Source organism: Saccopteryx leptura, chromosome 1, assembly GCF_036850995.1.
Source record: "Saccopteryx leptura isolate mSacLep1 chromosome 1, mSacLep1_pri_phased_curated, whole genome shotgun sequence".
NCBI classification, from domain to species: Eukaryota; Metazoa; Chordata; class Mammalia; order Chiroptera; family Emballonuridae; genus Saccopteryx; species Saccopteryx leptura.
This window is the reverse complement of record NC_089503.1, coordinates 293,002,528-293,017,239: the sequence shown is the minus strand read 5'-3', so window position 1 is coordinate 293,017,239 and position 14,712 is coordinate 293,002,528. Positions and strand designations below refer to the sequence as shown.

The following is a 14,712-nucleotide window of genomic DNA, read 5'->3' as shown; positions in this document are numbered from 1 at the left end:
GGTACTTGTCTTTCTCTGACTGGCTTATTTCTCTTAGCATAATGCTTTCCAGATCCATCCACAATATTGCAAAAGGTAAGACTTCCTTCTTTTTTTTTCTTTTCTTTTTAAAAAAATTTTCTGAAGCAGGGGATCAGAGAGACAGATTCCCACATGCCCCTGGCTGGGATCCACCTGGCAAGCCCACCAGGGGGCAATGCTCTGCTCATTTGGGGTGTTGCTTCGTTGCAACCAGAGACATCCTAGTGCCTGATGTGGAGGCCACAGAGCCATCCTCAGCACCCAGGCCAACTTTGCTCCAATGGAGCCTTGGCTGCAGGAGGGGAAGAGAGAGATAGAGAAGGGAAAGGTGAAGAAGCAGATGGGCACTTCTCCTGTGTGCCTGGCCAGGAATCGAACTCGGGACTTCCACATGCCAGGCTGACACTCTACCACTGAGCCAACCGGCAGGGCTAGACTTTCTTCTTTTTTATGGCTGAGTAGTATTCCATTGTGTAAATGTACCACAACTTTTTATCCAATCATCTATTGATGGACAGTGGGCTGCTTTCAACTCTTCACTATTATAAATAATGGTGCAGTGGACATAGGGGTGGATATAGTCTTTGGAATTAGTATTTTGGGTTTCTTCAGACACAGTCCCAGTAGTGGGTGGGATTGCTGGATCATAAGGCAGTTTCATTTTTAATTTTTTTAAGTAACTCCATACTGCCTTCCACAGTGTCTGCACCAATCTGCATTCCCACCAACAGTTCACAAGGGTTCCCTTTTCTCTACATTCTTGACAATACTTGTTGTTTGTTGATTTATTGTTGAAAGCCATTCTGACAGGTGTGAGATAATATCTCATTATGGTTTTAATTTGCATTTCTCTGATGATCAGTGACATCGAACATCTTTTCATGTGTCTATCGGCCATCTGTATGTCTTCTTTGGAGAAGTATCCATTCAAGTCCTTTGACCAGTTTTTTAATTGGAGTGTCTGTTTTTTTGGTGTTGAGTTTTATAAGTTGTTTATAATTTTTGGATATTAACTCCTTATCAGAGGTATCATTGGTGAATATGGTTTCCTATTCAGTGGGTTATCTTTTGTTTTTGTTGACGGTTCCCTTTGTGCATACTTCAACGTAATAAAGGCCATATATGACAAACCCACAAACAACATTATACTCAATGAGCAAAAGCTAAAAACGTTTTTCTTAAGATCAGGAATAAGACAAGGATGTCCACCTTCACCACTCTTATTCAATATAGTACTGGAAGGTCTAGATACAGCAATTAGGCAAGAAGATAAAATAAAAGGCACCCAAATTGGAAAGGAAGAAGTGCAATTGTCTTTATTTGCAGATAACATGATGCTGTAGATAGAGAACACCAAAGATTCCATAAAAAATACTAGAACTGATAACTAAATTTAGTAAAGTGGCAGGAAACAAAATAAATATCTAGAAATCAGATGTTTTTTTATACACCAATAATAAACTATCAGAAAGAGAAACTAAAAAAAAAAAAATCTCATTTACAATTGCATTTAAAAAATACTTAAGAATAAATTTAACCCAGGATGTAAAAGACCTCTACTTAGAAAATGATAAGATACTGAAGAAAGAAATTGAAGAAGATACAAATAAGTGGAAGCATATACCATGTTCATTAATAGGAAAATTAACATAATTAAAATGTGCATACTACAGCCCTGGCCGGTTGGCTCAGTGGTAGAACATTGGCCCAGTGTGTGGAAGTCCTGGGTTCGATTCCTGGTCAGGACACACAGGAGAAGTGCCCGTCTGCTTTTTCACCCTTTCCCCTCTCCTTCTTTGTCTCTCTCTTCCTCTCCTGCAGCCAAGGCTTCATTGGAGCAAAGTTGGCCTGGGCACTGAGGTCGGCTCCATGGCCTCCACCTCAGGTGCTAGAATGGCTCCAGCCACAACAAAGCAACACCCCAGATGGACAGAGCATCGCCCCTGGTGGGCATGCCGGGTGGATCCTGGTTGGGTGCTTGCAGGAGTCTGTCTGTCTCCCCACTTCTAACTTTAGAAAAATACAAAAAAAACCCCCAAAAACCCATGTGCATACTACCCAAAGCGATCTATAGATTAACACAATTTTTTTCCTTTTTCTTTTTAAGTGTGAGGAGGGGAGATAGTGAAGCAGACTCCCTCATGCACCCCAGCCGGGATCCACCTGGCATGCCCTGCCTGGGGCTGATGCTCGAATCAACTGAGCTATTTTTAGCACCTCAAGAAAATACACTTGGACCAACCGAGCTGTCCTCGGCACCCAGGGATGTTGCTTGAAACAACCAAGTCATTGGCTGCAGGGAGGAAAGAGGGAGAGAAGCAGATGGTCACTTCTCTTGTGTGCCCTGACTTGGAATTGAACCTGGGATGTCCATACACCAGGCCAATGCTCTATCCACTGAGCCACTGGCCAGGGCCTCAACATAGTTCTTATGAAGATACCAATAACATATTTTACAGAACTAGAACAAATATTCCAAAAATTTACATGGAATCACAAAATACCCTTAATCCTGAGGGTCACAACAATCTTGAGAAAGAAGAACAAAGTTGGAGGAATCATGATACCTGATATTAAACTACACTACAAAATGATAGTAATCAAAACAGCATGGTACTTGCATAAGAACAGACATATAGATCAATGGAACAGAATAGAGAGCTCCAAAATAAATCCACCTCTTTATGGTCAATTAATATTTGATAAAGGAGGCAAAACACACAAAAGAATGAGGTAAAGAGCCTATTCAATAAATGATGTTGGGATAATTGGACAGAAACATGCAAAAAAATGAAACTAGAGCACCTTGTTACACCATACACAAGAATAAACTCAAAATGGATTAAAGATTTAAATGTTAGACTTGAAACCATAAAAATCCCAGAAGAAAATATAAGCAGTAAAATCTCAGACATTTCCCGTAGAAATAATTTTCTTTTGACTCATTGTATTTAAAAAACATCCAAATGCAATCAACCATTGTCTATCAAATGAAACAAATTCCTAAAAAGGAAAAAGGAAACACTGGGCTACTCCTTTACTCCACATTAGGGAGATGACTGACATTTATGGGGCACTTATATGCTTGTCACTTTATTAAGAACTTATCATACACTGTCTCATCAAATGACTACATTGCCCTTTATTTATTTTTTTTTTTTTTTTTTTATTTTTTTTTTTTTTTGTATTTTTCCGAAGCCAGAAACGGGCAGGCAGTCAGACAGACTCCCGCATGCGCCCGACCGGGATCCACCCCGCACGCCCACCAGGAGGCAATGCTCTGCCCATCTTGGGGCGTCACTCTGCTGCAATCAGAGCCATTCTAGCGCCTGAGGCAGAGGCCACAGAGCCATCCTCAGCGCCCGGGCAAACGCTGCTCCAATGGAGCCTTGGCTGCAGGAGGGAAAGAGAGAGACAGAGAGGAAGGAAAGGGGGAGGGGTGGAGAAGCAGACTGGTGCCCCTCCTGTGTGCCCTGGCCGGGAATCGAACCCGGGACTCCTGCATGCCAGGCCAACGCTCTACCACTGAGCCAACTGGCCAGGGCCCTACATTGCCCTTTAAATAAAATTTTAGCTCCTTACAAAGCCCATCATACTCAGTGTGATCTGACCTACCTTTCCAACTACCCTCCTTTATCGCTGTCTTAGCCTAGGCATCCTGACCTTTTCCTGTTTATGCAACATACCCAGCATATTCCTGCTTCAGGGCTCTTGCATTTTCCATTACCTCTGCCTGAAATACTCTTTTCTTAGTCTTTACATGTCTAATCTGTTCTCATCAATCAGACCTCAGCTAAAATACCCCTTCCTCTGGAAGGCCTTTCCTGACTATCCTGCCTAAAATAACATCCCTTCTTCTTCCTCTAGTCACCTTTTCTAGTGCTCTACCTTATTTTATCTCCCATTGAGTTTATAGTGTCTGAAATTATCTTTTTCTTTTTCTTTTTTTAAGTGAGAGGAGGGGAGATAGACTCCTGCCTAAGCCCTGACCAGAATCCACCCAGCAACCCCTGTCTGGAGCCGATGCTCAAATTAACCGAGCTATCTTTAGTGCCTGGGACCGATGCTTGAACCAATCAAGCCGCTGGTGGCAAGAGGGGAAGAGGAAGAAAAGGGGGAGAGAAGCAGATGGTTGTTCTATCCACTGAGCAAACCAGCCAGAGCCTGTGATGGAATATTCTTAATAAATCTCATCTAATAGGCAGGAAGACTGCCATGGGGCTGAAAGTATAACCAGTAAGCAGGTAACAGTCATTTAGATCAGCCAGGATTGTGTGGTCTTTGGTGTTTTGTGGTTTACCAGTGACCTTGTTTTTGTCATACCTACACAGGATGACTGAGTGCTCTTTTTTTTTTGGTCTTACTTTAGCACAGTTATAAAGTGGCCTTGACTGATACTGGTGTCTGCACAACTGTGTTTAATGGGAGAACACGGAGGCTTAGTTGTGAGTGTCAGGCTAGTTTCTGGATGTCAGGATTTTTTTTCTTCTTCTTCTTTTTTTTTTTTTATAAGTGTCCTAGGTCTGGAGTCCAGTGTCAGACAGCCCAGAAATAAACAAGAGTAATTCTTTGGGCTGTTTGATAGTCCCCCTTCCTTCCCACTGATACTGGATTTGCATGGAACTGGCCAATGAACCAAGATAGTGGAGGCCCAGGTAAAGAAACAATGCTTCTAGAAGTTAAACAACTCAAAAACACCTTTATTTGTCCAAGAATTAACTACCATCTCAGCACATGTCCAGGCATACCTAATTTTCAAATGGTGGATGGCGTATCTTTTGTATAATGAGTTGATAGGATTACCCAGTCCTCACTATTGCCTTGAAGTCCACTAAGGCCTTGGCTTTGCTTCAACGTGTTCTCTAAACACAACTTTATGGTTTCAGGAAAGTCTTTTCACCAGTATGCCAGTACCCTCTGGGCTCCCATAGTACCCTGTGTTCCTCTGGTAACATCCCTGCTATATTGTAATTAATTTGTTTATAATCAGTCTGGCTGGTTAGACTGGCTCCCACATAATTGTATCCTTGGAACTTAATTTTAACAAAGGACTTGGCACAGGCTAGGCTCTCTATAAATATTAAATGGATTTAAAATGGAGATTTAATTCCTGGCTTGAATTCATCTCACAAAACATTTACTAAGTCTGTCATATGAGCCAGGACATTGTGATAAATCAGCTAGTCCTTACCTTCAGGGAATTAGTATTCCTTTGTAATAGACTTAAAGACAAGAAGAATAGCTGACATTTATTTGGGAGCAGATGCTGTGTTAGGTGCTTTACCCGTGTATCTGAGTTATTCCCATTTTACAGGTAAAACAACTGATACACTGATGGGTTAAGCAACTTTGCTGAGGTCAGTAGGGGCAGAGCGGGGATTTTAGCCCAGACAACCTGACTCCAGTGACAATCTCCCAACTATTAGGTTGAAAGGTGCCATGTGAATTCACAGTTCTATCATTAACTCAAAGTGGAATAAGTTAATATGACCAATGTGGGGAATATTTCTGTTCTTTATTGGCCAGTGTGGATGGGCGAACTGAGATGCATTAGCTTTCTGTTAAAGCAGAAATGAATTTTGGTTTGGCTTCAGATATGAACATCATACAGTCAATAACATTTATTAGGCTCCCACTGTGCGCAAAACAGGTGTTCCCTGCCACTTCCTCTGCTCCCCACACCCTGGAGAAGGGAGGAGAAGTGGAAAAGAAAAAAAAAATAAGGGAAAGAGCCTGTAAAGAGTGGGCAGATATCTACACCTTGGTCGCAGCCCCGCGCCCACACCGGCCACGCCCCTCAGCCTCGCCCATGCCCCAAACCCAGTTTAAACTCCCGCCCCCTCTTAATGACGACCAATGTCCGGCCGGGGAGTCCGCAGGAGGCTGCGGATTGGCCGGCGTTGTGGTTGCCGAGGTGACGGGTGGACCCGGCGGGGTCCAGGAGCAGGGCGTGGGCTAGGGTGCCCGGCGCTTTCCGCCGCGCCCTGGCCCGCGCGCGTGGGTGGCGGGAAGGGCCCTCGCACCCCCAGTCCCGCGCACCGCTCCCCCACCCCCCACGGCCGCCGGCCTCCTGCTCGGGGCGCGCCGCCCTCCTCCGTCTCCGCCCCCAGGACCTGCGGCCGCCAGCTGTAAGCGCCGCTTCTCCGGCCAGCGGCGCGATGGGCTGCGGGAACTCCACTGCCACCAGCGCGGGCTCGGGCCGAGGTGAGCTCAACCGGCTGCCGGGGGGCGTGGGGCGGCGACGCGGGGGCGATGGGGAGTCAGCAGGGCGGACCACCTGGGCGAGAGAGACCAGGAGAAAGGCGGTAGGATGGAGGGAGCCGGAGAGGGAGGGCGTGCAGCCCCCGTGCCCGTCCTCTTTTTCGGGACTGGAGCACACCGCCCGCTTTTGGAACCATTGAAAGCAGGGCATTTCCCCCGCGCGGGGGCGGACACGCCTGGACGAGGAGAGCCTGCAGGGTGATCCTGCAGAGGGAGCGCTGGAAGGACTGGCGGCGGGGCTCCCCTGCAGCGTGTAGGCTGGGCATTCTCCTAGGGGAGAGGGTTCCTAGTGGTGGTGTGTGTCCGTGCCCTGCGCTCCTACACTCGCACCCCCTGAGCCTCGCCCCCAGCCCCTCGGAACCCAGGCGCTGCACCTGGAAAAGTGTAGCACAACAGTTCAGGACTTTTATTTGGTGGTGCTGCTGTGGGGATGCGAGTGGGGTTGAGAACTGCAGACAGGCTCTAAATATTCATCCTAGTCAGTCTTGATGTTTAAGACCTGCTGGTCCTTTTGTGGGATTTCTCTGAGAGGTTGCAGTACACAGGAAGCTTCAGGTATCTGATGGAGTTTTAGTGTTAGCAGTGATCTGTTCCTATATTTTTCTTTAAAAAAAAAAACATACCGAAACTTCTTTTTACATCACTTCATTTTGTTGATTGGCAGCGAGTTTTTTCTGGATTCCCCTAGTCACCAGGCTTTGTATCAAGTGACTTATTTAAAAAATCCAATCCTTCCCTTGAACCCAGCTAGTGCCTCCTGATTTAAGAGTCTGGATCTGTTTTGAGTATTATCTGCTGACCTATTTTAGTCTCTGTTAGGATAAAGAACTTGTATCTCCTCCAACCGAGATCAATCAGATGCCACATCCCATCCCAACCAGCAAATGTAAACAGCGGTCTGATGCTGCAGTATTTCCTAGGTGGGGGTGGCTACCCTGTCAATGACTTTGTGACCTTGAGGTGTCACTTTCTTTAACTCAAATCACGGTGGAAAATGCAGTTTTAAAACCCAAGACTTATTTGCTTGTTTATTTTAAAGTTTATTTTGACGCTCATAGACTGGATCAGCTGTGGAAATCTGCTCAGTTAGTTGGCCAAGTTTGTTTTTCATCCTTGGTTGTCGGTGGCCTCATATGTGGAATATATTAAGAGAAGGTGCTAAAATATGTGGGATTCTAGTCCTAGAGCTGTGAATGAGCCCAGGTAATGATTTATTCAAAAGTTTATCTCTTCCAGGTAACCTTTATTATCTTGAATTAAATTCCTATCCGTGTAATGTGTACAGAGAGCCACTAGGGAACAAATCTTTTCAATTCAGATAATAGTGACACACCTTAGTTAGAGCCTTATGCTAAGGAGGGCAAGAACAAAATTCTTGAGAGTGGCCTGAGAGCTCTGCATGGAGACGTGGAACAATGTCAAGGCCACATCCCACACCATGAATTATATTTCTCAGTCTAACATGCCCTGTGGCCCTATGTCAGCCACTGTATGTACACCCACCCTACTTAACAAAAAGTTAAGGACAGTTATCCATGTTAAAAAAAAAAGGTAAGAAGGATTTGTAACAGATTTTCTTTAAAGTGGAGGCAGTTTAGTTCATTTGCATTTTTATTACTGAACTGCTTATGAGCTGTGGGGATGGGGGGAGGAGCCCCATTGCTAATTCAGAATGATGATAAGGTGGCTCTGAAGTGGTAATGTAAGAAAATGGGAAAATATGATTCTCTTTACATGTATCTGGTTGATCTTTTTATTTGTTTACCCCCCAGGAGTACATCCTTTAGTACATGAAGGGAGGTACAGTTATGTTGAAGAAAACCATGCAGAACTCATGTCTTCTTGATGAGTATCCTTTTGTTTATGAAGGACAGCTCATGCAAGAGCATGCTGTTCTCTCCTCTAGCTTGCTCTTTGCTAAAAATTACTTTATGTTCAGGGAAGAGCAAGATAGCCTGCAGACTGTGAAACATTAAGGAAAAGAAAACATCACGAACAGGGAGTTACTGCATCACCTCTTTGAGGGATCTGCCCTTGTCTTTGAGAAGTCATTCCCCAAACATTTCCCTGCTGGTGAGTCCAACTGGCTCACTTGGGGATTTGGTCGTGGTTATTTTGAAGTTTTCTGTAATCTGGTGGTAAGACTTTAGTTTCAGAAAGGTCATGCATAGGGATGAAAGATGACAGGGCAAAAAAAACAAAAACAAAAAACAAAAACCAGGGTTCAAAGGTTTTTAAATTTCTTTCAATTGTGAACTTTAACATCAGTGTCAACTATGCTATTGACCGAGCTGCAAACTTATAGTACTGAACCCGGGGGCAATGAAATGCATTAAATAGATGCTGTTCCTGTGTTCCAGGTACTTACAATGTTCAACTTCTGAAATGTCCCAGGACCATACAGTTCAATAGCCATATTTAAGCTTTTCAGCAACAAAAGTGCAGAGAGAGGTAATGGGAAGGATGCTGAACTTGAGCCTAGAGAGTGAGGCTTAATCTGGACTTTGGCACTGTGCTGGTTGCTGTGGCCATTTCAGTTGCACTTTTTTTTGAGTTCCAGAGTGAGAGCACTCTGTATTGTATTTATTATAGAGTAGTGGAATATTACCATGTGGAGGTGAAATGGCTTTTCCTTAGTATTTTTCTGTAAGAACATGGCAAATCCACTTTCAAAGGAAACATTGGCCCATTATCATAATGCTCCCAAACCTGAAATCTCCATTATAAGCCCTGTTTTACTCCCTAAGTAATTCAGGTAAAACCAGATCATTGTTTCTCCTTTCCCTGAGTTATCTGGACAACTGCTTTTCTTGGCTTTTGTCTGGTGGAATTGGTTAATATGACACATTGGTATTTAGTAGTGTACTTGAGTAAATTTGATTCAGTATGTCCCCTATGTGGAGAAACTGATATGCAGTAAAATGGTCAATGGTCAGAAGAAATCGGCCTTAGATCATCAGCCAGGCTCTAAATCATTCAGTTAGATTTCCTTCACAGGAGCTGTCTAATGTCAACACACCTCCTCTAGGTGCAGAGCACTGTACTAGGAAGTTAGGAGAAGGGTTGGGGCAGCCAGTAATGGTGGTTGCAGAATGAAATCAAACTTTCTTGCTCCTGAGAAGTCAATAGTCTAGGTAGGAAGGTTAACCTTTGAGAACAACTGCAAAGCAGATAGAATTCACATTGAACATCCATGTGGCCAGGACGTTTTGAATGATGTAGTTCAATCAGAGAAGGCTTCTGGAGGAGGAGCTCAGCTGTCAGTCTACCAGGGGTCCCCAAACTTTTTACACAGGGGGCCAGTTCACTGTCCCTCAGACTGTTGGAGGGCTGCCACATACAGTGCTCCTCTCACTGACCACCAATGAAAGAGGTGCCTCTTCTGGAAGTGTGGCAGGGGGCCGGATAAATGGTCTGAGGGGGCTGCATGTGGCCCGCGGGCCGTAGTTTGGGGATGCCTGGTACACGGTATCATGAGAACCATTTCGATTACACAAGAGCTTTCTCCATTTTAATGTTCTAGGAAGATCCCTTTCTCAATGGAGGAATTTGATTTTTCCCTACCGAGAGCTATAGTAAAAGGACGGCTTCTTGTATTTTTCATTCAGCGATGATTCAGTACATTTTTCCTGCATCTTCTGCAGTCTAGACCAGGCATGGCTAACATACGGCCCTTGGGCTGGATCCCGCCCGCGTAATAAGTTTATGCGGCCCGTGATTAAATTTTTAATATTCTCCGCTACTTTAAAATCTCAGCTACTCAGAAGCGGAAGCATCTTTGATTATTGCAAATCGAGATATTTAAGAAGACAGTGATATGCGGAAAAGAATTCTGCGTGTGACTAATCTAGGGTTAACTTCCAATAATTGGTCAAATGGATTCATGATACTTCTTTATTTTTTTAAAAAATTCCATTATAAAGATTTACAACTTTTGTACTCATATGTACTCGATATGAACTGTTAGACGTTTAGCAGCAATGTGAAACCCACATTCTTTTAGGCGGAGTTTGCCAGTGCACACCCAAGGTCAAACAATTCGTTATTTTTGTGGTCAAATGTGCTGAATCAAGTGGCATTGTAGCATAGACAATAGCTGCAGTTGATAACTGAAAATGCGCCCAGGCTGTTTGTAAAACGAAGTAATTGTTTTATTTGTGATATAACCCCTTCAAGCTCATTCTATTAATTATATATTGTTTTGATTGATTGCGATACAGTTTGGATATTTATACGGTATGTAATTATATTTTTATTAAAATAATATTGTATATTAAAATTTTTTTCACTCACTTACATTTATTCATAAACAAATTACATAATAAAATTTTGTTTACTTAAATGAATCGTTTTTGTATTTAACATTTTTTAATTTTAATATTTCATCCGGCCCGTGAAAAAAGTTTTCTTTCTAATCTGGCCCGGGGACAAAAACTGTTGGCCATGCCTGGTCTAGACCCTAAACTATAGAGCAGCGGTTCTCAACGTGTGGGTCGCGACCCCGGCAGGAGTTGAACGACCAAAACACAGGGGTCGCCTAAAGCCATCGGAAAATACATATTTATTATACAATACATTTTAAAATGTGTATTTCCGATGGCTTTAGGCGACCCCTGTGTTTTGGTCGTTCGACCCCTGCCGGGGTCGCGACTCACAGGTTGAGAACCGCTGCTATAGAGAAATATGTGAATTAAATAGTTTATTTTAAAGGGTTGCATCTGCTGTAAGGCAGGGAGCTTTTGCTTTCTGTCTCTGTTCCCCAACCCCCACCTCTCCCTCTCAGCCATCAGATTCTCTCTCCCTTCGTTTTTCTTTGAACATATTCCCTAAGCAGGCAGAGAAATGAGCAAGCCTGCATTCAAGGCAGTGATTTCAAACAGGTCAGTCATTCCCTCTTACACGGTTGTACACATAGATTGTTAAGTGAGTCCGTAATGTAATCCAGAAAGTCCCTTAAGAGTTTGGATGGTTCCAGATATCTATCTACTAAAGCATATTTCAGTGCAGGCAAAGGCTGTAGAAATTACTTGTAGCAGCACAGTTATTTCAGAAGTATTCTGCTTATGATAGTTGATTGAATTGGTTAGTTGTAGTTTTTCTAGCAGAGGTATGTAACTGGCAACTATCTAACCATAACTTTGTGAGCAGTTTATTACCAGACTGCTTCTATCATGGTTCCACTGCTATTTATATAACAATAGTCAGGAGGAGGAGACGTTTAATAATTTTTTTTTCCATTTTATAAGTTAGCCTAGGGAATTTCTATAATTCTTTTGGGTCCAGTTACTTAGATTAGTTATTCTCATTCCCAGTTAGATAGATTACTACATTCTCTTTTATAGCTGTCTAGTCCAGTCTGTATTTACAAATGCTTTGGTAGTATTGAAATGCTGCCCCTGTGCTTAGCATTAGTCCAGGCTGAATACTGGGGAGATACTATACAATTATTTATTTATTTATTTATTTAAAATTTTAGTGAGAGGAGGGGAGGCAGAGACAGACTCCTGCATGTGTCCTAACCGGGATTCATCCAGCAAGCCCACTAGGGGGCGATGCTCTGCCCATTGGGGGCCTTGCTCTGTTGCAACCGCAGCCATGTTTTAGCACCTGAGGTGGAGACCATGAAGCTGTCCTCAACACCCAGGTCTAACTCACTCCAGTTGAGCCATGGCTGCTGCAGGAGGGGAAGAGAAGAGAGTGAGCTAGAGAGAGAAATGAGAGGGGGAGGGGTAGAGAAGCAGACTGGTACTTCTCCTGTGTGCCCTGGCTGGGAATTGAACCCGGACATCCACACGCTGGGCCGATGCTCTACCGCTGGGCCAACTGGCCAGGGCCAATACTAGACAATTTTGTTGATATCATCAAGAAGTCGTGTTGTCTTGTGCTCCTCAGCTTACTTAGGCCCTAGCCCCACCAGCCTTCTTTCTGTTCTTTAAACATGCTGACCTCTCCTGTTCCCCCCCATCCCAAACACTCTGCTGGAGAGCTGGTGTTTGTTGTCTCTGTTGTCCTCCCACCCCCCAAATGTGGGCCTGATGCAAGCCCCAGGCATCCTGTTCACAGCTGTGCCCTCAGCTCCAGATCAGTATCCAAACGTTCAAAGGAATTTTTTTGGCCCTCAAAAACATTTTTGTTGAATGAATGAGTATATTTGGGGAAATGAGATGATACAAATGTAAGTAAGTGTAAATTATGTGGGAACACTGTGACTGGCGTGGCAATTTTTGAGAGAACAGGAGGGAGGGCTTTTTTAGTACTGTGTGAAATCAGAGGGACAGAAATGGGCTTGCTGCTTTCCAAGGCAGGGAGAAGCCTGGCCTGACCTGCTTTTGTAGTTCATATTGGTCCCAGGGTGTTGCGAAGGAGGTAGGAATGGTTAGGATGGGGGTGGGGAGGACAGAGAGACTTTTGTCATTTTGTCATAGCAAATCCTGCTTTTGTCTTGATTGGCTGCATGACCTTGGGTAACTTGTTTAAACTGTGCCTTAGTTTCCTCAACTGTCATGGGGGAGTAATTATGGAACTGACTCGAGATTTACTGAGTTAATGTATGTACAGTGCTTTGTATATTGTTAAATGCTTAATATACTATTTATTATTAAATAAGACATTCATAGCTGGTGTAGAGGAAAGAACGAGCATAAATTAGACATAAATTAGAGCTGCTGTTTTCTGGCATCAGTGGAGTGACAAGGGCCCGGATGGTGGACGTGTTGATTTCAGAGACCCCTGGAAGACAGCCAGGCTGAGGGTGAACTTCAAGTCAAGGAGGGAGGAGGAGGGGGAAGTGAAAGTAAACTCAAACTGGTAAAGCCTGGGTAACTGGAAGGAGATGCTACTACCTCTAAAGGGCAGGCAGGAAGATGCAGGTGATCAATATACTCTTGGATGGAGCTCCTTTGAGTGAGGGTGAATGGCGAAGATGTGGAGATACCGCTCTCAGCCATCACCACTGGTCTGACAGAATCAGCAAGTTTACTTGTTCCAGCTTCCCCCAATTGACCTTGCAATCACATGAGTGGTTCATAAAGATGACCAAAGTAAATTATGCAGTTCTGCCATGAACTATGCATAGTTCATATAGCTAGCTCAGTATAGACATAGCTTAAATTATAGCAACTAAATGTCAATGTGGTAATGTGGTACTTTAGTTGTGTACTTACATGGCTACCTTCATTAATATTTCTCTACCTAGGCGTACCTACTGAACCAGGAAACCTGTAAGCAAGAGATCTGCGTTCATTAATATAATTTGATATTTCTAGGATACATTGACCTGCATGTTTTTTTTACATTATTGAAGAAATGTCTTAGGAATCTGTGTCTTTTGTTGGCATCTTGAAAAATAAATAGTGCTCTGGATGAACTGAACAACTATTATTCTAGTTCTTTGGGCCAGACTGAGAGAGACTATGACATAGATTTAGAACTGTTGTGGGTCAGAATAGATTTAGCAAGCTGTCAAAATTAAGAGAATTTTGTTTGTTTTTCTGTAGTCATGCTTCTACAGTTCTCAGAGGGGCTTTTTTATAAAGCAAATAAAGAGTAAAACATTCCTGCATATTTTTACGATTTCCCATAAGAGCCATAATCTTTTGTTTCTTACCATTTATGGTGAAAGAAGACTGATTTATAAATCCTTCGTACTTTTTAGAAATTATGTATATACTTGTATTTTTTTGGTGTGTGTTTTTAAAGAATCATCACTTAGTCTGAAGAAATATTATTTAACATGTAATTTAATAATTCATTTACTTGTGTGACTCTTTCCAGTATGTTACATAAACTCTGTAAGGTGCATATAGACTAGTGATGAAAAAAGGCATTAATAGATTATTTTTTTTCAAATGTAAAAATGTATGTGACCTTCCTTTAAAAAAGAAATATTTTCTTTATATTAGAACTTGGCATGTTTGGGGAACTCATAACAATAAGTATATGAATCTGAAAAATATTTAAAACATGGTGGGCACTATGGCTCACTCTTCTTAACTTATGAGACTGATAAGATTTAAAAGGGACATCTGTCTGTAGGAACCAAGATCAAAATTACTGAACTGATGTAGTAGTATCTTGCAGCTGGCTTGCTTTATCATTCATTAGGAATACAATTTTGTTTGTGCTTGTGGAATGTATGATATGTTATATAAATTTAATTCTCCCTCAGATTTTAACTTTGCTACATATTTCTTTTCAAAAGAGATTTCTGGTTTTGGAGGGTTGGTGTAGACCAGGGGTCCCCAAACTATGGCCCGCGGGCCACATGCGGCCCCCTGAGGCCATTTATCCGGCCCCCACTGTACTTCCGGAAGGGGTACCTCTTTCATTGGTGGTCAGTGAGAGGAGCACAGTATGTGGCGGCACCGCAAAGTGGGCGTCGCTCACGTACAGTACTACTTCCGGTGACGTGGGACGCACCCATCACAGCTC

General features: G+C 43.1%; 1 protein-coding gene across 1 annotated transcript in view; it reads left to right on the top strand.

The window, feature by feature from the left end:
- The first annotated feature begins 6,035 nt into the window (after positions 1-6,035).
- Positions 6,036-14,712, top strand: part of C1H12orf75 (chromosome 1 C12orf75 homolog) — a 58,028-nt gene continuing 49,351 nt past the window's right edge. Inside the window, exon 1 of the mRNA XM_066361210.1 lies at positions 6,036-6,225. Coding sequence (XP_066217307.1) covers positions 6,180-6,225 — 46 coding nt within the window. The 5' untranslated portion in view covers positions 6,036-6,179. The remainder of the gene's footprint in view (positions 6,226-14,712) is intronic.